Here is a 23,069-nt window from a genome sequence, read left to right on the forward strand (position 1 = left end):
GAACCCCTCAACGCCTTGACTGCGCCTAGAAATTCTGTCCATAAAAGTTATGAACAGAATAATAACAAAGGACAGCCTTGGCGGAGCCCTACCCTCACTGAAAATGTGTTCGACTTACTGCCGGCAATGCGGACCAAGCTCTGGCACTGATCATACAGGGAACGGACCGCCACAATAAGACAGTCCGGTACCCCATACTCTCTGAGCACTCCTCACAGGACTTCCCGAGGGACACGGTCGAATGCCTTCTCCAAGTCCACAAAGCACATGTAGACTGGTTGGGCAAACTCCCATGCACCCTCAAGAACCCTGCCGAGAGTATAGAACTGGTCCACAGTTCCACGACCAGGACGAAAACCACACTGTTCCTCCTGAATCCGAGGTTGGACTATCCGACGTAGCCTCCTCTCCAGTACACCTGAATAAACATATAAAATGTTGCTGTTGTTTACTTGAGTCACATTGCCATCATATTGCAGTCTCCATGTATCTCTTATGTTTGATTGCCATCTACCAGTCACAGTTATCATTACACCATGTACCAAATAAAATAGCTTCGAGGTGGGTAAGCTCTACCAGAATTATTCCGTACATTAGGCGCACCGAGGAGAAGAAAACAATGTTGAAGTGCGCCTTAAAGTCCACAAAATACAAGTCCAAGTCTTGTTTTGCTGAAGTCTCCGTCCTGTTCCTCCAGAACGGTTACACACCCCTGCACCAGGCGGCGCAGCAGGGCCACACCCACATCATCAACCTCCTCCTCCAGCACGGCGCCTCGGCCAGCGAGATCACCACGGTCGGTGCCGGACTCCGCTTGGCTGCCGGGAAAGGCCCCCCAGCGCGTCTCACTTCCTGTCGCTCTCTCTCCTTTCGCTCAGAATGGCAACACGGCGCTGTCCATGGCCCGTCGCCTAGGTTACATCTCCGTGGTGGACACCCTGAAGCCTGTGACGGACGAAAACCTCAACACTGTGGTCAGTTGTCCATTAATGTTCCTAATAGAATAATCATCAAACTGTGCTAAACAAGACTTGTTGAGGGACGTCACATGTTTAGGAGGAGTAGGAAGCAGAATGACTTTTAGTTTGTGTTCACTGTTTGGGGCTGCGGGAAGAGAAAATGATAGAAAATGTCCAAGAAAAAGGAAAAGGGGATAAAATAAAAACAAGTGGAGAATATATTTTTTAAATATAGTCAAAGACAAAAAAAAATATAGAAATAATTTACAATTTAATCAATTGAAAATGTGGTCCAATTTGTTTTATATTCTAACAAAGTGCAGATTGGATTTTAAGCAATTTAAAACATGTCATCAAAATTTCTAAAATTAATCTTAATCAGGAAAAATGACTAATGATGTTCCATAAATTATTTTTTTAATTTTTTCAAAAAGATTTGGGTTAGCTAGTTTTTCTCTTCATTTTTTTTTAAATTTTAAAGAGTCGAAATAGAAAATAAACTATGTTTCAAAATTTTATTTTTAATTTTTTTTGTGTTTTCTCCTCTTTTAAATCGTTCAATTAAGTGTTTTTTTTCATCATTTGTTCTGGCAACATGTTTAGGAGGAGTAAGAAGCAGAATGACTTTTAGTTTGTGTTCACTGTTTGGGGCTGCGGGAAGAGAAAATGATAGAAAATGTCCAAGAAAAAAGAAAAGGGGATAAAATAAAAACAGGTGGAGAATATATTTTTTAAATATAGTCAAAGACAAAAAAACATAGAAATAATTTACAATTTAATCAATTGAAAATTTGGTCCAATTTGTTTTATATTCTAACAAAGTGCAGATTGGATTTTAAGCAATTTAAAACATGTCAACAAAATTCTAAAATTAATCTTAATCAGGAAAAATGACGTTCCATAAATTATTTTTTTAATTTTTTCAAAAAGATTTGAATTAGCTAGTTTTTCTCTTCATTTTTTTTTTTTATTTTAAAGAGTCGAAATTGAAAATAAACTATGTTTCAAAATTTTATTTTTTAATTTTTTTGTGTTTTCTCCTCTTTTAAATCGCTCAATTAAGTGTTTTTTTCATCATTTGTTCTGGCAACATGTTTAGGAGGAGTAAGAAGCAGAATGACTTTTAGTTTGTGTTCACTGTTTGGGGCTGCGGGAAGAGAAAATGATAGAAAATGTCCAAGAAAAAAGAAAAGGGGATAAAATAAAAACAAGTGGAGAATATATTTTTTAAATATAGTCAAAGACAAAAAAAACATAGAAATAATTTACAATTTAATGAATTGAAAATTTGGTCCAATTTGTTTTATATTCTAACAAAGTGCAGATTGGATTTTAAGCAATTTAAAACATTTCATCAAAATTCTAAAATTAATCTTAATCAGGAAAAATGACTAATGATGTTCCATAAATTATTTTTTTAATTTTTTCAAAAAGATTTTAATTAGCTAGTTTTTCTCTTCATTTTTTGGGGGGGAATTTTAAAGAGTCGAAATTGAAAATAAACTATGTTTCAAAATTTTATTTTAAATTTTTGGGTGTTTTCTCCCCTTTTAAATCATTCAATTAAGTGTTTTTTTCATCATTTGTTCTGGCAACATGTTTAGGAGGAGTAAGAAGCAGAATGACTTTTAGTTTGTGTTCACTGTTTGGGGCTGCAGGAAGAGAAAATGATAGAAAATGTCCAAGAAAAAAGAAAAGGGGATAAAATAAAAACAAGTGGAGAATATATTTTTTAAATATAGTCAAAGACAAAAAAATATAGGAATAATTTAGAATTTAATCAATTGAAAATTTGGTCCAATTTGTTTTATATTCTAACAAAGTGCAGATTGGATTTTAAGCAATTTAAAACATGTCATCAAAATTCTAAAATTAATCTTAATCAGGAAAAATGACGTTCCATAAATTATTTTTTTAATTTTTTCAAAAATATTTGAGTTAGCTAGTTTTTCTCCATTTTTTTTTAATTTGAAAGAGTCGAAATTGAAAATAAACTATGTTTCAAAATTTTATTTTTAATTTTTTTGGGTTTTCTCCTCTTTTAAATCGTTCAATTAAGTGTTTTTTTCATCATTTGTTCTGGCAACATGTTTAGGAGGAGTAAGAAGCAGAATGACTTTTAGTTTGTGTTCACTGTTTGGGGCTGCGGGAAGAGAAAATGATAGAAAATGTCCAAGAAAAAAGAAAAGGGGATAAAATAAAAACAAGTGGAAAATATATTTTTTCAATATAGTCAAAGACAAAAAAAATATAGGAATAATTTACAATTTAATCAATTGAAAATTTGGTCCAATTTGTTTTATATTCTAACAAAGTGCAGATTGGATTTTAAGCAATTTAAAACATGTCATCAAAATTTCTAAAATTAATCTTAATCATGAAAAATGACTAATGATGTTCCATAAATTATTTTTTTAATTTTTTCAAAAAGATTTGAGATAGCTAGTTTTTCTCCATTTTTTTTTAATTATAAAGAGTCGAAATTGAAAATAAACTATGTTTCAAAATTTGATTTTTTAATTTTTTGGTGTTTTCTCCTCTTTTAAATCGTTCGATTAAGTGTTTTTTTCATCATTTGTTCTGGCAACATGTTTAGGAGGAGTAAGAAGCAGAAGGACTTTTAGTTTGTGTTCACTGTTTGGGGCTGCGGGAAGAGAAAATGATAGAAAATGTCCAAGAAAAAAGAAAAGGGGATAAAATAAAAACAAGTGGAGAATATATTTTTTAAATATAGTCAAAGACAAAAAAATATAGAAATAATTTACAATTTAATCAATTGAAAATGTGGTCCAATTTGTTTTATATTCTAACAAAGTGCAGATTGGATTTTAAGCAATTTAAAACATTTCATCAAAATTCTAAAATTAATCTTAATCAGGAAAAATGACTAATGATGTTCCATAAATTATTTTTTTAATTTTTTCAAAAAGATTTGAATCATCTACTCCTTCTCTTCATTTTTTTTTTAATTTTAAAGTTGAAATTGAAAATAAACTATGTTTCAAAATTGTATTTTTAAATTTTTTTGTGTTTTCTCCTCTTTTAAATCGTTCAATTAAGTGTTTTTTTCATCATTTGTTCTGGCAACATGAAAAGGAGGAGTAAGAAGCAGAATGACTTTTAGTTTGTGTTCACTGTTTGGGGCTGCGGGAAGAGAAAATGATAGAAAATGTCCAAGAAAAAAGAAAAGGGGATAAAATAAAAACAAGTGGAGAATATATTTTTTAAATATAGTCAAAGACAAAAAAAATATAGAAATAATTTACAATTTAATCAATTGAAAATGTGGTCCAATTTGTTTTATATTCTAACAAAGTGCAGATTGGATTTTAAGCAATTTAAAACATTTCATCAAAATTCTAAAATTAATTTTAATCAGGAAAAATGACTAATGATGTTCCATAAATTATTTTTTTTATTTTTTCAAAAAGATTTGAATTAGCTAGTTTTTCTCCATTTTTTTTTTATTTTAAAGAGTCGAAATTGAAAATAAACTATGTTTCAAAATTTTATTTTTAATTTTTTTTGTGTTTTCTCCTCTTTTAAATCGTTCAATTAAGTGTTTTTTTCATCATTTGTTCTGGCAACATGTTTAGGAGGAGTAAGAAGCAGAATGACTTTTAGTTTGTGTTCACTGTTTGGGGCTGCGGGAAGAGAAAATGATAGAAAATGTCCAAGAAAAAAGAAAAGGGGATAAAATAAAAACAAGTGGAGAATATATTTTTTAAATATAGTCAAAGACAAAAAAAATATAGGAATAATTTACAATTTAATCAATTGAAAATTTGGTCCAATTTGTTTTATATTCTAACAAAGTGCAGATTGGATTTTAAGCAATTTAAAACATGTCATCAAAATTCTAAAATTAATCTTAATCAGGAAAAATGACTAATGATGTTCCATAAATTATTTTTTTAATTTTTTCAAAAAGATTTGAATTAGCTAGTTTTTCTCTTCATTTTTTGGGGGGAATTTTAAAGAGTCGAAATTGTATAAACTATGTTTCAAAATTTTATTTGTAATTTTTTGGTGTTTTCTCCTCTTTTAAATCATTCAATTAAGTGTTTTTTTCATCATTTGTTCTGGCAACATGTTTAGGAGGAGTAAGAAGCAGAATGACTTTTAGTTTGTGTTCACTGTTTGGGGCTGCGGGAAGAGAAAATGATAGAAAATGTCCAACAAAAAAGAAAAGGGGATAAAATAAAAATAAGTGGAGAATATATTTTTAAATATAGTTAAAGACAAAAAAAATATAGAAATAATTTACAATTTAATCAATTGAAAATGTGGTCCAATTTGTTTTATATTCTAACAAAGTGCAGATTGGATTTGAAGCAATTTAAAACATGTCATCAAAATTCTATAATTAATCTTAATCAGGAAAAATGACTAATGATGTTCCGTAAATTATTTTTTTAATTTTTTCAAAAAGATTTGAATTAGCTAGTTTTTCTCCATTTTTTTTTTATTTTAAAGAGTCGAAATTGAAAATAAACTATGTTTCAAAATTTTATTTTTAATTTTTTTTGTGTTTTCTCCTCTTTTAAATCGTTCAATTAAGTGTTTTTTTCATCATTTGTTCTGGCAACATGTTTAGGAGGAGTAAGAAGCAGAATGACTTTTAGTTTGTGTTCACTGTTTGGGGCTGCGGGAAGAGAAAATGATAGAAAATGTCCAAGAAAAAAGAAAAGGGGATAAAATAAAAACAAGTGGAGAATATATTTTTTAAATATAGTCAAAGACAAAAAAAATATAGAAATAGTTTACAATTTAATCAATTGAAAATTTGGTCCAATTTGTTTTATATTCTAACAAAGTGCAGATTGGATTTTAAGCAATTTAAAACATGTCATCAAAATTCTAAAATTAATCTTAATCAGGAAAAATGACTAATGACGTTCCATAAATTATTTTTTTAATTTTTTCAAAAATATTTGAGTTAGCTAGTTTTTCTCCATTTTTTTTTTGAATTTTAAAGAGTCAAAATTGAAAATAAACTATGTTTCAAAATTGTATTTTTAAATTTTTTTGTGTTTTCTCCTCTTTTAAATCGCTCAATTAAGTGTTTTTTTCATCATTTGTTCTGGCAACATGTTTAGGAGGAGTAAGAAGCAGAATGACTTTTAGTTTGTGTTCACTGTTTGGGGCTGCGGGAAGAGAAAATGATAGAAAATGTCCAAGAAAAAAGAAAAGGGGATAAAATAAAAACAAGTGGAGAATATATTTTTTAAATATAGTCAAAGACAAAAAAAATATAGAAATAATTTACAATTTAATCAATTGAAAATGTGGTCCAATTTGTTTTATATTCTAACAAAGTGCAGATTGGATTTTAAGCAATTTAAAACATGTCATCAAAATTCTATAATTAATCTTAATCAGGAAAAATGACTAATGATGTTCCGTAAATTATTTTTTTAATTTTTTCAAAAAGATTTGAATTAGCTAGTTTTTCTCTTCATTTTTTGGGGGGAATTTTAAAGAGTCGAAATTGTATAAACTATGTTTCAAAATTTTATTTTTAATTTTTTTGTGTTTTCTCCTCTTTTAAATCGTTCAATTAAGTGTTTTTTTCATCATTTGTTCTGGCAACATGTTTAGGAGGAGTAAGAAGCAGAAGGACTTTTAGTTTGTGTTCACTGTTTGGGGCTGCGGGAAGAGAAAATGATAGAAAATGTCCAAGAAAAAAGAAAAGGGGATAAAATAAAAACAAGTGGAGAATATATTTTTTAAATATAGTCAAAGACCAAAAAAATATAGAAATAATTTACAATTAATCAATTGAAAATGTGGTCCAATTTGTTTTATATTCTAACAAAGTGCAGATTGGATTTTAAGCAATTTAAAACATGTCATCAAAATTCTAAAATTAATCTTAATCAGGAAAAATGACTAATGATGTTCCATAAATTATTTTTTTAATTTTTTCAAAAAGATTTGAATTATCTAGTCTTTCTCTTCATTTTTTTTTTTAATTTTAAAGTTGAAATTGAAAATAAACTATGTTTCAAAATTTTATTTTTAATTTTTTTGTGTTTTCTCCTCTTTTAAATCGTTCAATTAAGTGTTTTTTTTCATCATTTGTTCTGGCAACATGTTTAGGAGGAGTAAGAAGCAGAAGGACTTTTAGTTTGTGTTCACTGTTTGGGGCTGCGGGAAGAGAAAATGATAGAAAATGTCCAAGAAAAAAGAAAAGGGGATAAAATAAAAACAAGTGGAGAATATATTTTTTAAATATAGTCAAAGACAAAAAAAATATAGGAATAATTTACAATTTAATCAATTGAAAATGTGGTCCAATTTGTTTTATATTCTAACAAAGTGCAGATTGGATTTTAAGCAATTTAAAACATTTCATCAAAATTCTAAAATTAATCTTAATCAGGAAAAATGACTAATGATGTTCCATAAATTATTTTTTTAATATTTTCAAAAAGATTTGAATTACCTAGTTTTTCTCTTCATTTTTTTTGAATTTTAAAGAGTCGAAATTGAAAAGAAACTATGTTTCAAAATTTTATTTTTAATTTTTTTGTGTTTTCTCCTCTTTTAAATCGTTCAATTAAGTGTTTTTTTTCATCATTTGTTCTGGCAACATGAAAAGGAGGAGTAAGAAGCAGAATGACTTTTAGTTTGTGTTCACTGTTTGGGGCTGCGGGAAGAGAAAATGATAGAAAATGTCCAAGAAAAAAGAAAAGGGGATAAAATAAAAACAAGTGGAGAATATATTTTTTAAATATAGTCAAAGACAAAAAAAATATAGAAATAATTTACAATTTAATCAATTGAAAATTTGGTCCAATTTGTTTTATATTCTAACAAAGTGCAGATTGGATTTTAAGCAATTTAAAACATGTCATCAACATTCTAGAATTAATCTTAATCAGGAAAAATGACTAATGATGTTCCATAAATTATTTTTTTAATTTTTTCAAAAAGATTTGAATTAGCTAGTTTTTCTCTTAATTTTTTTTTTTAATTTTAAAGAGTCGAAATTGAAAATAAACTATGTTTCAAAATTTTATTTTTAATTTTTTTGTGTTTTCTCCTCTTTTAAATCGTTCAATTAAGTGTTTTTTTTATCATTTGTTCTGGCAACATGAAAAGGAGGAGTAAGAAGCAGAATGACTTTTAGTTTGTGTTCACTGTTTGGGGCTGCGGGAAGAGAAAATGATAGAAAATGTCCAAGAAAAAAGAAAAGGGGATAAAATAAAAACAAGTGGAGAATATATTTTTTAAATATAGTCAAAGACCAAAAAAACATAGAAATAATTTACAATTTAATGAATTGAAAATTTGGTCCAATTTGTTTTATATTCTAACAAAGTGCAGATTGGATTTTAAGCAATTTAAAACATGTCATCAAAATTCTAAAATTAATTTTAATCAGGAAAAATGACTAATGATGTTCCATAAATTATTTTTTTGATTTTTTCAAAAAGATTTGAATTAGCTAGTTTTTCTCTTCATTTTTTTTTTGAATTTTAAAAAGTCGAAATTGAAAATAAACTATGTTTCAAAATTGTATTTTTTAAATTTTTTTGTGTTTTCTCCTCTTTTAAATCGTTCAATTAAGTGTTTTTTTTCATCATTTGTTCTCTACAAAAAACCTTCCGTAAAAGGAAAAAAAATATCCATCCAGAAATCCATCCATCCATCCATCCATTTTCTACCGCTTATTCCCTTTCGGGGTCGCGGGGGGCGCTGGTGCCTATCTCAGCTACAATCGGGCGGAAGGCAGGGTACACCCTGGACAAGTCGCTACCTCATCGCAGGGCCAACACAGATAGACAGACAACATTCACACACTAGGGCCAATTTAGTGTTGCCAATCAACCTATCCCCAGGTGCATGTCTTTGGAAGTGGGAGGAAGCCGGAGTACCCGGAGGGAACCCACGCACTCACGGGGAGAACATGCAAACTCCACACAGACTGCAGGAACTTCGTATTGTGAGGCAAACGCACTAACTCCTCTGCCACCGTGAAGCCCACAGACAGAAATATCCCTTTTTTTTATATATATATATATATACATATATATATATATATATAGATTTATTTTTTAAAGGTAAATTGAGCAAATTGGCTATTTCTGGCAATTTATTCAAGTGTGTATCAAACTGGTAACCCTTGGCATTAATCAGTACCCAAGAAGTAGCTCTTGGTTTCAAAAGGTGGTGACCCAAAGCTCATGACCATAGGTGAGGATGGGAACATAGATCGACCGGTAAATTGAGAGCTTTGCCTTCCGGCTCAGCTCCTTCTTCACCACAACGGATCGGTACAACGTCCGCATTACTGAAGACGCTGCACCGATCCGCCTGTCGATCTCACGATCCACTCTTCCCCCACTCGTGAACAAGACTCCTAGGTACTTGAACTCCTCCACTTGGGGCAGGGTCTCCTCCCCAACCCGGAGATGGCATTCCACCCTTTTCCGGGCGAGAACCATGGACTCGGACTTTGAGGTGCTGATTCTCATTCCGGTCGCTTCACACTCGGCTGCGAACCGATCCAGTGAGAGCTGAAGATCCCGGTCAGATGAAGCCATCAGGACCACATCATCTGCAAAAAGCCAGAGACCTAATCCTGCGGTCACCAAACCGGAACCCCTCAACGCCTTGACTGCGCCTAGAAATTCCGTCCATAAAAGTTATGAACAGAATCGGTGTTTTACTTTTGTAGATGTTAAATTTGCAGATGATTACTGCAATATATATCTCAAAAAGATTCATTGCTCTTCCTTTTTGCTTTTACCAGTAGCAGTTTAGAAGTCTGGAGTAAAAAAAAGTGCACAAGTAGGTCAAATGCATGAGTTAATTTCAGGTGGTTCATCAAAGATCCATACAACATCATCTGATATGATTTCATAGTTTAAAGCACTATTTCTGTATTTTTTATGATAAATAAGTGCTAAAAATGTGCGCTTTGCACGCTCACATGAATTATTTGTGCCCCAGGTGTGCCCCAGTAAAGTATTAGGTCTATGAACCAACACAATTTGAGTCTTTTCTTGTAACTTTTCGCAATCCAACTCTTGCCTTGGAGCTCATTGTTGTGCACTTCTGCCTTCCCCGCCTTGCAGAGCACAGCCGAGAAACACAAACTCAACGTCCCAGAGACCATGAACGAGTTCCTGGACATGTCCGATGACGAAGGTGGGTCTTTATTTGCACGGCATGAGTGTGCTTTGTGATGCCATGACGTGCCGCACGTGTCACTCTGTATGCGCTCACGTCTCACAGCTTGGGCCGACGTGCCTGAAAGGCTGGATGAGGACTCTTTGTCGGATGACCATGAAGGTAGACTTTGTGCTTCTCACTAACACCAAATCTTGGAGATAACCTGCTTTCTTGGAGATATATTAACCAAGGAAAACCTGCTTTAGTCCTGCCTTCTCTGTCACGTGGTGTCTTAACACGCATACCAGTGAGTATGAGAGAGTGAGCAGGATGTGTCGCCATTGTGGTCCCACAACAGTGTGTTGTGGTCCCACAACAGTGTGTTGTGCAAAACCCCAGCCTTGATTCTGGGAATTGAACCCGTTTAAAGGTGATTTTAGGACTGTGTGTTTGTCCTCGCATGTGTTGGGACAGTGTGTGTCCCCAAGCAGTGTACGTTTTATCCAGTGATATACAAACCCCGTTTCCATATGAGTTGGGATATTGCGTTAGATGTAAATATAAACAGAATATTTGCAAATCCTTTTCAAGCCATATTCAGTTGAATATGCTACAAAGACAACATATTTGATGTTCAAACTCATTAAACATTTTTCTTTCTTTGGAAATAATCATTAACTTTAGAATTTGATGCCAGCAACAGGTGACAAAGAAGTTGGGAAAGGTGGCAATAAATACTGATAAAGTTGAGGAATGCTCATCAAACACTTATTTGGAACATCCCACAGGTGTGCAGGCTAATTGGGAACAGGTGGGTGCCATGATTGGGTATAAAAACAGCTTCCCAAAAAAAATGCTCAGTCTTTCACAAGAAAGGATGGGGCGAGGTACACCCCTTTGTCCACAACTGTGTGAGCAAATAGTCAAACAGTTTAAGAACAACGTTTCCCAAAGTGCAATTGCAATAAATTTAGGGATTTCAACATCTACGGTTCATAATATCATCAAAAGGTTCAGAGAATCTGGAGAAATCACTCCATGTCAGCGGCATGGCCGGAAACCAACATTGAATGACCGTGACCTTCCATCCCTCAAAAACCGACATCAATCTCTAAAGGATATCACCACATGGGCTCAGGAACACTTCAGAAACTCACTGTCACTAAATAAAGTTCGTCGCTACATCTGTAAGTGCAAGTTAAAGCTCTACTATTCAAAGCGAAAGCCATTTATCAACAACATCCAGAAACGCCGCCGGCTTCTCTGGGCCCGAGATCATCTCAGATGGATTGATGCAAAGTGGAAAAGTGTTCTGTGGTCTGACGAGTCCACATTTCAAATTGTTTTTGGAAATATTCAAAATCGTGTCATCCGGACCAAAGGGGAAGCGAACCATCCAGATTGTTATCCACACAAAGTTGAAAAGCCAGCATGTGTGATGGTATGGGGGTGCATTAGTGCTCAAGGCATGGGTAACTTACACATCTGTGAAGGCACCGTTAATGCTGAAAGGTACATACAGGTTTTGGAACAACATATGATGCCGTCTTTTTCATGGACGCCCCTGCTTATTTCAGCAAGACAATGCCAAGCCACATTTAGCACGTGTTACAAAAGCATGGCTTCGTTAAAAAAAGAGTGCGGGTACTTTCCTGGCCCGCCTGCAGTCCCGACCTGTCTCCCATGGAAAATGTGTGGCGCATTATGAAGCGTAAAATACGACAGCGGAGACCCCGGACTGTCGAAGGACTGAAGCTCTACATAAAACAAGAATGGGAAAGAATTCCACTTTCAAAGCTTCAACAATTAGTTTCCTCAGTTCCCAAACGTTTATTGAGTGTTGTTAAAAGAAAAGGTGATGTAACACAGTGGTGAACATGCCCTTTCCCAACTACTTTGGCACGTGTTGCAGCCATGAAATTCTAAGTTAATTATTATTTGCAAAAAACAAAATTACGTTTGAGTTTGAACATCAAATATGTTGTCTTTGTAGCATATTCAACTGAATATGGGTTGAAAAGGATTTGCAAATCATTGTATTCCGTTTATATTTACATCTAACACAATTTCCCAACTCATATGGAAACGGGGTTTGTAGATAGATAGATAGATGGATGGATAGATAGACTAATTGAAGACGCCAGCAGGCCGCATTTGTCCCGTGGGCAGTAGTTAGGACACCCCTGTGTTAGAACGTCATTGAAAAAGTATGTTTGCATAATGGATGACCACTTCAGAGCTTTAGCAGTGCTCAGTCTTTCTTCAACCTTCTCCGCCTATTTGCCAGATGTTTCCTTGTCTTCATGTGTGAACCTTGCAAGGAGCTGCTCTTCCTCTCCTGGCAGACTGACAGCCTCCATGCTATTTGCAACTAAAAGCTCATTTGTTATTTTTAACTCCGGGAACGTGTGCACACGCTACTCTTCATCCTTTTTGGAGAGCGGCCGACTCTACATCCCGTGTGACTAGAACGGGGGTCGGCAACCCGCTGCTCTAGAGCCGCAAGCGCCGCCCTAGTGGCTCTCTGGAGCTTTAACAAAAAATGTATGAAAAATGGATTAAGATGAGGGGGAAAAATATAATCAATCAATCAATCAATGTTTACTTATATAGCCCTAAATCACTAGTGCACAAACCACTACGACATCCTCGGTAGGCCCACATAAGGGCAAGGAAAAACTCACACCCAGTGGGACGTCGGTGACAATTATGACTATGAGAACCTTGGAGAGGAGGAAAGCAATGGATGTCGAGCGGGTCTAACATGATACTGTGAAAGTTCAATCCATAATGGATCCCGCAAGAGTCCACTCCAAAGCGGATCCAACACAGCAGCGAGAGTCCCGTTCACAGCGGAGCCAGCAGGAAACCATCCCAAGCGGAGGCGGATCAGCAGCGCAGAGATGTCCCCAGCCGATACACAGGCGAGCAGTACATGGCCACCGGATCGGACCGGACCCCCTCCACAAGGGAGGGGGGGATATAGGAGAAAGAAAAGAAGCGGCAGATCAACTGGTCTGAAAGGGGAGTCTATTTAAAGGCTAGAGTATACAAATGAGTTTTAAGGTGAGACTTAAATGCTTCTACTGAGGTGGCATCTCGAACTTTTACCGGGAGGGCATTCCAGAGTACTGGAGCCCGAAATGAAAACGCTCTATAGCCCGCAGACTTTTTTTGGGCTTTGGGAATCACTAATAAGCCGGAATATTTTTTGTTTTAATATGGTTTCTGTAGGAGGACAAACATGACACAAACCTCCCTTATTGTTATAAAGCACACTGTTTATATTAAACATGCTTCACTGATTCGAGTATTTGGCCAGCGTCGTTTTGTCCTACTCATTTCGGCGGTCCTTGAACTCCCCCTAGTTTGTTTACATGTATAACTTTCTCCGACTTCCTAAGACGTGTTTTATGCCACTTCTTTTTCCGTCTCGTTTTGTCCACCAAACTTTTAACCTTGTGCATGAATGCACAAAGGTGAGTTTTGTTGGCGTTGTTGACTTGTGTGGAGTGCTAATCAGACATATTTGGTCACGGCAAGAAATCTGCGTTCAAAAGACTCCGGCTTATTAGTGATTCCTAGAGCCCAAAAAAAAGTCTGCGGGCTATAGAGCGTTTTCCGTTCGGGCTCCAGTACTCTGGAATGCCCTCCCGGTAACAGTTCGAGATGCTACCTCAGTAGAAGCATTTAAGTCTCACCTTAAAACTCATCTGTATACTCTAGCCTTTAAATAGACCTCCTTTTTAGACCAGTTGATCTGCCGCTTCTTTTCTTTCTCCTATGTCCCCCCCTCCCTTGTGGAGGGGGTCCGGTCCGATGACCATGGATGAAGTACTGGCTCTCCAGAGTCGAGACACAGGATGGACTGCTCGTCGGGACCCAGGATGGACCGCTCGCCTGTATCGGTTGGGGACATCTCTACGCTGCTGATCCGCCTCCGCTTGAGATGGTTTCCTGTGGACGGGACTCTCGCTGCTGTCTTGGATCCGCTTTGAACTGAACTCTCGCGGCTGTGTTGGAGCCACTATGGATTGAACTTTCACAGTATCATGTTGGACCCGCTCGACATCCATTTCTTTCGGTCCCCTAGAGGGGGGGGGGGGGGGTTGCCCACATCTGAGGTCCTCTCCAAGGTTTCTCATAGTCAGCATTGTCACTGGCGTCCCACTGGATGTGAATTCTCCTTGCCCTTTTGTGGGTTCTTCCGAGGATGTTGTAGTCGTAATGATTTGTGCAGTCCTTTGAGACATTTGTGATTTGGGGCTATATAAATAAACATTGATTGATTGATTGATTGATTGATATTTGGTCACTGCAAGCTAATCGATGCTAACATGCTATTTAGGCTAGTTGCATGTACATATTGCAACATTTTGCCTCATTTGTAGCTATATTTGAGATCATTTAGTTTCCTTTAAGTTCTCTTAATTCAATTTACATGTATGTAATATGGCTTTTAATTTTTTGCGGCTGCAGAGGGATTTGTTTTTGTATTTTTGGTCCAATTTAGCACAACAACAACACCACCACCAGCTAGTTGATCTTGTGGTCACTGAGAAAGTGGTGTAGCACAACACCCAGCTTGTCACATTGATGAGCTTGTTGCCGGCAGGTGCCACTTGATAGAGGACTCTGACCCTTCTTCATCTAAACAGGAAGTGGTGTTGTGCAGTGTGTGTCAAGGCTCTATTTAATCCAGTATAGAAGTGGCTAATCTTATTATGCCGCAGGGCGAGTGGGATGTGAGAACTAACACACACACACACACACACTAAGATAGATATAACACACACACACACTTGTATTTGTTACCTTCTTGAGACCGCCGATAATGGCTACCATTTTCGGACCGACATTTCTAGATATATAAAGATTTGTATTTACAACATTAATAACATGTGACATACAAACATAAAAAAAAGCTTGTTGTGAAATGTCAATTGGAAGTTTTATAATAAAAGTCGTCATTTTGCTCGACGCGAGTCAAAATTTTACAAGAAAAACGGAACATTTGTGCAGTATTGGGATAAAAGTTGGAATCAACAGTCGCAATTTTACAAGAAAAGATTAAAATGGTGGCAATTTTACTCGACAAAAGTCACGCTTCTAACAAAACGTTTAAATTTTGGCGACAATATAGAAATAATCTGTATTCTGCTTGGCAAATTTTGACAAAAGTCATAATGTTACTCAAAAAAAAAAGTCAGCATTTTACAAGAACAACAAAAAAATTGGCAATGTTGTGATAAAATTCTAAATTTTTTTTTTTTTGGGAAATGTCACCATTTTTCCATCCATCCATTTTCTACCGCTTATTCCCTTTTTTTGGGGGTGGCGGGGGGCGCTGGCGCCTATCTCAGCTACAGTCGGGCGGAAGGCGAGGGTACACCCTGGACAAGTCGCCACCTCATCGCAGGGCAGCATTTTTCTTAAAGTAATAATTTTATGTGAAAAAGTAATCATTTTAAGAGAAAATATCGCATTACAGAAACAGAAAGAATATGAGAAATTCTTCCCAATTTTGTAAGAAAAAAATGTACACATTGTGAGAGAAACACTGCTTTTATTTTGTATTTATTTTTTGTTTGTAAAAAAAAAAAATATCTTCATTATTTACTTCAAGTTATTACAGTATGTCTCTATATACATATTTATTTATTTTTTTTAAATATTTTTTTCCAAAGGGGGCGCATTTCAATTTCCTACACACACTTGTTATTTCATATGTTGGCCAGAGAGGGGGGAAGCACTTTTAAAAGGAACACAGTCAATTTGAAAAGTCCCTCCTTTTTGAGACCACCCTTATTTCTTTCTTTCTTTCTTTCTTTCTTTCTTTGTCTAGTTGATTTGGAACATGAACACACTTACAGCATAAAACATCGCACAACTTCACTTGACATCATGTCTGAAAAGGAGTAAGAAGAAGCAAAGCTTATTAAATCCTACCCCTTTCCCACTTCAGAGCGTTTACAAATATATACATCATTTACTGACTTTTTTTTATATAGTAAAATGACATCCGTGAATGAGTAAAACAACAGTTTTGTAATAAATAATGTAGTCAGTCATTATTAACATACTGAGATGAACAATATATTATTTTCAATAATGTTGATAGTTTTTTTTTTTTTTACAATTCTTCTTCTTTGTACTTTGTAAGCACTATTAATTTGAACAACCTCTTAAAGTGGATCATATACATGATCCATTCCATCATTTAATTCCACACACTGATATGCTGAAAGTTCTAAGTCTTGTACGTGCATACAAATATTTTAAATGAGATTTGACTCACAGGTTATATTTCTCGTCTTTAGTTGAGAAGAATTGTTGTACATTCTTCTCTTACCATCCTACGGTCACATATGACAGGCGGGTTGTGTTTACGCCAGCATACTTTTGTCTGCACAATAAATCAAACAAAAACAAATCCTGACTTTGGAGCAATGTTCACAGATTCTAGTATTTGGCTCTCTATTAAATGCTGGTTGTCCTTCTTGGGACTATGATTTATGTCCTCACTCCTCATATGGAAGCTACTTTTCCTTGTTGATGTCTCAAGAAGTGTAGAAATACAAGAACACACACACACACACACACACACACACACACTTCATCCATATTGTCATGCAGCTCACAACTTGCACCAAGTACATTTCCCTCCTGTTATTTTGTTGCTTGTGCTGAGAAAAAAGAAGACATGACGGTTTTTGTGTGTTTGGACACTTCGTCCACTCGGGTGCGTCCCGGACATGTTCCGCCAGCCTCCGCAAAGCCAATGAGGAGCTTTCTGTGAGCCGAGGGTCGCAGGGGAATTAAGTTTGACTTTGGAGTAAGCGGACCTCGCACTTCCTGCTCTCTTTTCCGCTGTCAACGTTAAATAGTGGAAGATTTGAAGCGGATTCGGTGTGCAAAGACTTTATTTGTTAATCAGCGAAGTTGTGAGGTTTTCAATGCGAGGAGAAATATAAACAAAACAACTGTCATGGCGACGTCGGATTACGGTAAGTTTGACATTACACAAAGTCTATTTTACCCGAAATACGATGCGATATCGGTTATGGAAATTTTCCGTCGTTTTTTTATTGAAGTTGGCATGTTTCTGAAGAAGTTTCTGTGCTTAAATGGACCCGGTGGTTGTCAAGTCAAACACTGTCGCGGACATTGACAGGAAAAGAAAGAAGCCTTCACAATAAAAGTGCCGCGTTCGTTTAATATGAACACACTTGTCCGTTCCGCAACACAATGAGCTTTATTAATACATGTCGTGTAGCGTTTTGCGTGGTTAAGTCGATATTTAGAGCGAATCCGTCCACGTTTAGGTTCGACGACGGCGAGTTGTTGTCACATTGTGAAAAGCTCAACCCGGAAAGTGGTTTCGTGCGAGTGTAGTGCGGCAGGCGAGGGGAGGGGAGGGGCTGCGGTGAAGGAGCAGCAGTGTTGCGGCTCCACGCTCGCTCACAGCCGCCGAGCATGAGGGAGAAAGCCAAGCACTCTCGCCGCCCCGCCGGCTTCGTGGAGCGGCGTGTCATCGTCCACCGCTCCGCTGACCGAGGTGTGGTTGTGCCGCTTGACTTTTTTTCTGCCCTTTTCGGACGCCGTCTGCTGCACGGTGCAGATGTACACGCATCTTGTAGGATTCTTGTCTTTTTGCATGCTTCTAAGATGTAGATGCACCCTGAAGGATGCCTGTCTTTTTTTGCATGCTTCTACTTGCTGCTGTGGTTTTTATTGTTATTGCACCATCGTCAATAAATAAAATAGGCCAGATTCAAAGTTGCAGTGTGCAGTGCTGAGAAATGACCAAAAAAGGCCCCCAGAATCTTCACAATCATACTTTCTCCTGCCGCATCGTCACCTCTAACATGATGCTGTCCCTCCGCCAGGTGAGGACGCTCTAACCGGGGACACGGACAAGTACCTGCGGCCCCAGGACCTGAAAGAGCTGGGGGACGACTCTCTGCCCCATGAGGGCTATATGGGCTTCAGCATCGGCGCCCGCTCAGCAAGGTGAGTGTGCAGCTCTTTTTTTGTTCCTAATGAAGTCCGGATTCTCAAACCAGAGAGAAATAAAAGACATTACGTCACCGCTTGGTTGCTTTATGACACCTGCTAGTAAATCCTGCATGCGGTGGGAGAATGCTCTTAAACACAAACACAAACTGGAAAGTTGCCAGGTAATGATTGAAGATGACATGAATCAGCGTTTTGTGTGGCCGGGTTACAAAGTTTGAAACAATGAAACGCTCAGATGAGCTTAGATTGGGCGCCGTGCAGCGCTGCAACAATGGAGGGAAAAGGACTGCAATGAAAACACAGCAGCATCTTTTGGCAGGGAGGTGTAACACCGCGTCCACTCGTAACGCGCGTCCACTCGTAACGCCGCGTCCACTCGTAACACCGAGTCTACTCGTAACGGCGCGTCTACTCGTAACGTCATGTCCACTCGTAACGCCGCGTCCACTCGTAACGCCGCGTCTACTCGTAACGCCGAGTCTACTCGTAACGCCGAGTCTACTCGTAACGCCGAGTCTACTCGTAACGCCGAGTCTACCCATAACGCCGCGTCTACCCGTAACGCCGCGTCTACCCGTAACGCCGCGTCTACCCGTAACGCCGCGTCTACCCGTAACGCCGCGTCTACCCGTAACGCCGAGTCTACCCGTAACGCCGAGTCTACCCGTAACGCCGCGTCTACTCGTAACACCGAGTCTACTCGTAACGCCGCGTCTACTCGTAACGCAGCGTCGACTCGTAACGCCGCGTCTATTCGTAACGCCGCGTCTACTCGTAACGCCGCGTCAACTCGTAACAACGCGTCTACTCGTAACGCCGCGTCTACCCATAACGTCATGTCTACTCGTAACGCCGCATCCACTCGTAACGCCACGTCCACCCGTAACGCAGCGTCTACTCGTAACGCCGCATCTACTCGTAACGCAGCGTCTACTCGTAACGCAGCGTCTACTCGTAACGCCGCGTCTACTCGTAACAGCGCTTCTACTCATAACGTCATGTCTACTGGTAACGCCGCGTCTACTCGTAACGTCATGTCTACTCGTAACGTCATGTCTACTTGTAACGCCGCGTCCACTCGTAACGTCATGACTACTCGTGATGCCGCGTCTACCCGTAACGCCGCGTCTACGCGTAACGCCGCGTCTACTCGTAACGCCGCGTCTACTCGTAACATCATGTCTACTCGTAACGCCGCGTCTACTCGCAACGCCGCGTCTACTCGCAAAGCCGTGTCTACCCGTAACGCCGCGTCTACCCGTAACATCATGTCTACTCGTAACGCCACATCTACTCGCAACGCTGCGTCTACCCGTAACGCCGCCTCTACCCGTAACGCCGCGTCTACCTGTAACGCCGCGTCTACTCGTAACGTCATGTCTACTCGTAACGCCGCGTCTACTCGCAACGCCGTGTCTACTCGTAACGTCATGTCTACCCGTAACGCCGCGTCTACTCGTAACGCCGCGTCTACTCGTCACGCCACGTCTACTCGTAACGTCATGTCTACTCGTAACGCCGCGTCTACTCGCAACACCGCGTCTACCCGTAACGTCATGTCTACTCGTAACGCCGCGTCTACTCGTAACGTCATGTCTACTCGTAACGCCGCGTCTACTCGTAACGCCGCGTCTACTCGTAACGCCGCGTCTACTCGTAACGTCATGTCTACTCGTAACGCCGCGTCTACTCGCAACGCCGCGTCTACTCGTAACGTCATGTCTACTCGTAACGCCGCGTCTACTCGAAACGTCGTGTCTACTTGCAACGCCGCGTCTACTCGTAACGTCATGTCTACTCGTAACGCCGCGTCTACTCGCAACGTCGTGTCTACTCGTAATGCCGCGTCTACTCGTAATGCCGCGTCTACTTGTAACGTCATGTCTACTCGTAACGCCGCGTCTACTCGTAACGTCATGACTACTCGTAATGCCGCGTCTACTCGCAACGCCGCGTCTACTCGTAACGTCATGACTACTCGTAATGCCGCGTCTACTCGCAACGCCGCGTCTACTCGTAACGTCATGTCTACTCGTAACGCCGCGTCTACTCGTAACGTCATGTCTACTCGTAACGCCGCGTCTACTCGTAACGCCGCGTCTACTCACAACATCATGTCTACTCGTAACGCCGCATTTACTCGCAACGTCATGACTACTCGTAATGCCGCGTCTACTCGCAACGCCGCGTCTACTCGTAACGCCGCGTCTACTCGTAACGCCGCGTCTACTCGCAACGGGGTGTTCAGTATCCAGGACTTGAAAAGCCTCTTTTCTTTTCAATGTCTCCTGTTTGGCAACCATCCAAATAAAATAAGTCCTATGTGTTACATTTTGTTCCCTGACTGTAGAGAAAGATCAAGCGAACCAAGTTCTTAAAACAAGAGAAATCGTCACAATTTCACAAGAAAAAGTTTGAATTTTGGCAGTTATATATTAAAAGTCGTCATTTTACCCAATGCAATCGGGCGGAAGGCATCTACACCTTGGACAAGTCGCCACCTCGATTGTAGGTGAGATAGGCACCAGCGACCCCAAAGGGAATAAGCAGTAGAAAATGGATGGATGGATGCATTTTACTCAATGCAAGTCAGCATTTTACAGGAAAAACTGAACATTTGCGCAATAATATGTTAAAAGTTGGAATTTTACTCCATAACAATCGCAATTTCACGAGAAATTCTTACAATTTTGGCAATTGTATGAAAGAGTCATAATTTTACCCGACAAATGTCACAACTTTATAAGAAAACTTTTAACATTTTAGCAACATTATGAAAATAATCAGAATTTTGCTTGGCAAAATTATGGGAAAAGTCATCATTTTACTCCAAAAAGTCTTTATTTTACAAGAACGACAAAAAAAATTGGCAATCTTGTGATAAAATTAAAAAAAAAATTCTAGCAAATGTCGCCATTTTACGGGAAAATATTGCAAATTACAGAAACCGAAAGAATGTGAGAAATTGTTTCCCATTTTATAAGAAAAAAAAATGACACATTGTGAGAAAACCACTGCTTTTAGTTTGTTTTGTTTTTTTCTCTTTTTTTACTTGGTTATTACAGTATGTCTCTATATACATATTTATTAGATTTTTTGGAGTAATTTTCGCCAAAGGGGACGCATTTAAATTTCATACACACACTTGTTATTACATATGTTGGCCAGAGGGGGAGCACATTATCAGAAAAAAGCAAACAAGTATGGAAAGACAAATGTCTGGCATCTGTAAGATCCCAAATAAGCAGGGCAGCCAGCCATCCATCCCTTTTCTACCGCTTGTCCCTTTTGGGGTGGCGGGGGGGGTGCTAAATCAATCAATCAAGGTCAGCAAGAGTTGTCGTTGTGGCCGTATTAATGTTGCGGCTGCTATAGCAGTTATTATTATTATTAGTTTGACGAACATGCGTCTGAACCTCGAATTTTATAAGGTAATGATCGGACAATACTTTAGTACACGGGAGTATCGTAACTTTGGAAACGGTGATACCCCTGACAAGCACTAGGTCTATCGTATTACCGATTAAAGCCTATCTCAGCTGCATTCGGCTGGAAGGCGGTGTACACCCTGGACAAGTGGCCACCTCATCGCAGGGCCAACACGGATAGACAGATAACATTCAGTCAGTTCACGTCTAAATGTTCTCCAATAAGCACACAAGTATTTTAGTCAAGTCGTTTACAAAAGATAAACATGGTAGGCTACAAAATGAAGAGGGGCTCAGTTTCAAGAGCTCAAGTCTCAAACAAATGTTTTGACCACAGTCAGGATGGGAACTAAGTGTATATACACGATCAGGATGGGAACCAGTAAACTGGAACAAGCAAGCTTTTACTGTACATCTACTGTACTCCCTACTGTGTGCAGCAAAGTGGGATCATGCAGTACAGTAAGAGTCTCCTGGAGACCGGAGTATTCAATACAAGCTTGCAGTTTCATATCCAGATGATGTTTCCGATGTTATTGACTGAAGATTATTTTCATCTGTATTCACTTAAACACACACCAAGGCTTTCTCAACCTCCAATCCAGACTTTCTCTGATGCTTTCCTATTTTGTCTTTTTTTGTCCGGCATGCCGTCTCTCTCTCTCTCTCTCTCTAGCCCTAGAATCAGGTAAGACCAGAGTAGTTCCTTTTGTAGCTCTCAATGGCGTCCCCCCCCCCCCCCCCCCCCAAATCCTATTAACGCCCACAGAGAGCGTCCCTCCCCCTCGGTTGTGTCCCCCCAGTGTGTGTTTGTGTTAGATTTGTGTCTTCTTCTGACACCTGGTGTCATCACCTTCTTTTCTCACCTCAATGGAGGCCCCGCCCGCTTTTGTCCACCTTGAGTTCTGTGTGCTGTTCCTGTCAACTGTTGACGTGCGGTTTGCTTTCAAGTGGCAACTTCCAGGGATCAGACAAACTTATTTTGTCCAAGATACACCATAGAGGGGTGTTTCAAGAGAGTACGCTTTCGTGCTCCGTTAAAAAAAAAACATTGTTTTTAAACTATTAACATTTATTAACACATTTGAAAAATTGGCGCCTTTAAGTACTGGTATCAATTCCCAAGTAGCAGGAATTGGTACTGTACCCATCCCCAGCTGTGACGCTACCACTACCCATGCACTCAATATTCCTGATATCCTAACAATTTTAAACAAGTTCGATTCGGAATTGATTCCCGATTCAAACCGATCCTCGCAAGGTATTATTTGCTATAATCATTATAATTAAACTTCTTCAAAACCGGTTAGAAAAGCTCCTTCTGGTTAAACTGAAATGGCCTAAAAGTCTATTTTTAAAGACTGATTCTTAAACAGAAAAAAAATAAAAATGTTTTTGTTTCTTTTTTTTTTAATAGATTTTTTGATAATTACGAATTGATTTAGAAACATGATTAATAAGAATCGCGATTTGGATGCATACCGAGTACCGGTATTTTTTGGTACCGGTTCCTAGTTAGGTCGGTCTTTGAGGGCCATTA

The 23,069-nt window shown here is 38.2% G+C and overlaps 1 protein-coding gene across 19 annotated transcripts in view; it reads left to right on the forward strand.

The window, feature by feature from the left end:
• The window catches only part of LOC133559700 (ankyrin-3-like), a 289,963-nt gene that overhangs the window by 156,578 nt on the left and 110,316 nt on the right, over positions 1–23,069 (forward strand). For 13 of the 19 annotated variants that reach the window (XR_009808252.1, XR_009808253.1, XR_009808254.1 and 10 more), the window contains 6 exons: positions 698–796; positions 879–974; positions 10,046–10,118; positions 10,206–10,262; positions 17,972–18,095; positions 22,206–22,217. Coding sequence is in view for 16 of the 19 variants with exons in the window: in XM_061911721.1 (XP_061767705.1) it covers positions 698–796; positions 879–974; positions 10,046–10,118; positions 10,206–10,262; positions 17,972–18,095; positions 22,206–22,217 (461 nt within the window). In the remaining 3 variants the exon portion in view is untranslated. Of the gene's footprint in view, positions 1–697; positions 797–878; positions 975–10,045; positions 10,119–10,205; positions 10,263–15,885; positions 17,090–17,131; positions 17,641–17,971; positions 18,096–22,205; positions 22,218–23,069 lie in introns of those variants that run through there. The other 6 variants (XM_061911726.1, XM_061911712.1, XM_061911711.1 and 3 more) reach the window with 5 other exon arrangements.

This window comes from Nerophis ophidion, linkage group LG09 (assembly GCF_033978795.1).
Source record: "Nerophis ophidion isolate RoL-2023_Sa linkage group LG09, RoL_Noph_v1.0, whole genome shotgun sequence".
NCBI classification, from domain to species: Eukaryota; Metazoa; Chordata; class Actinopteri; order Syngnathiformes; family Syngnathidae; genus Nerophis; species Nerophis ophidion.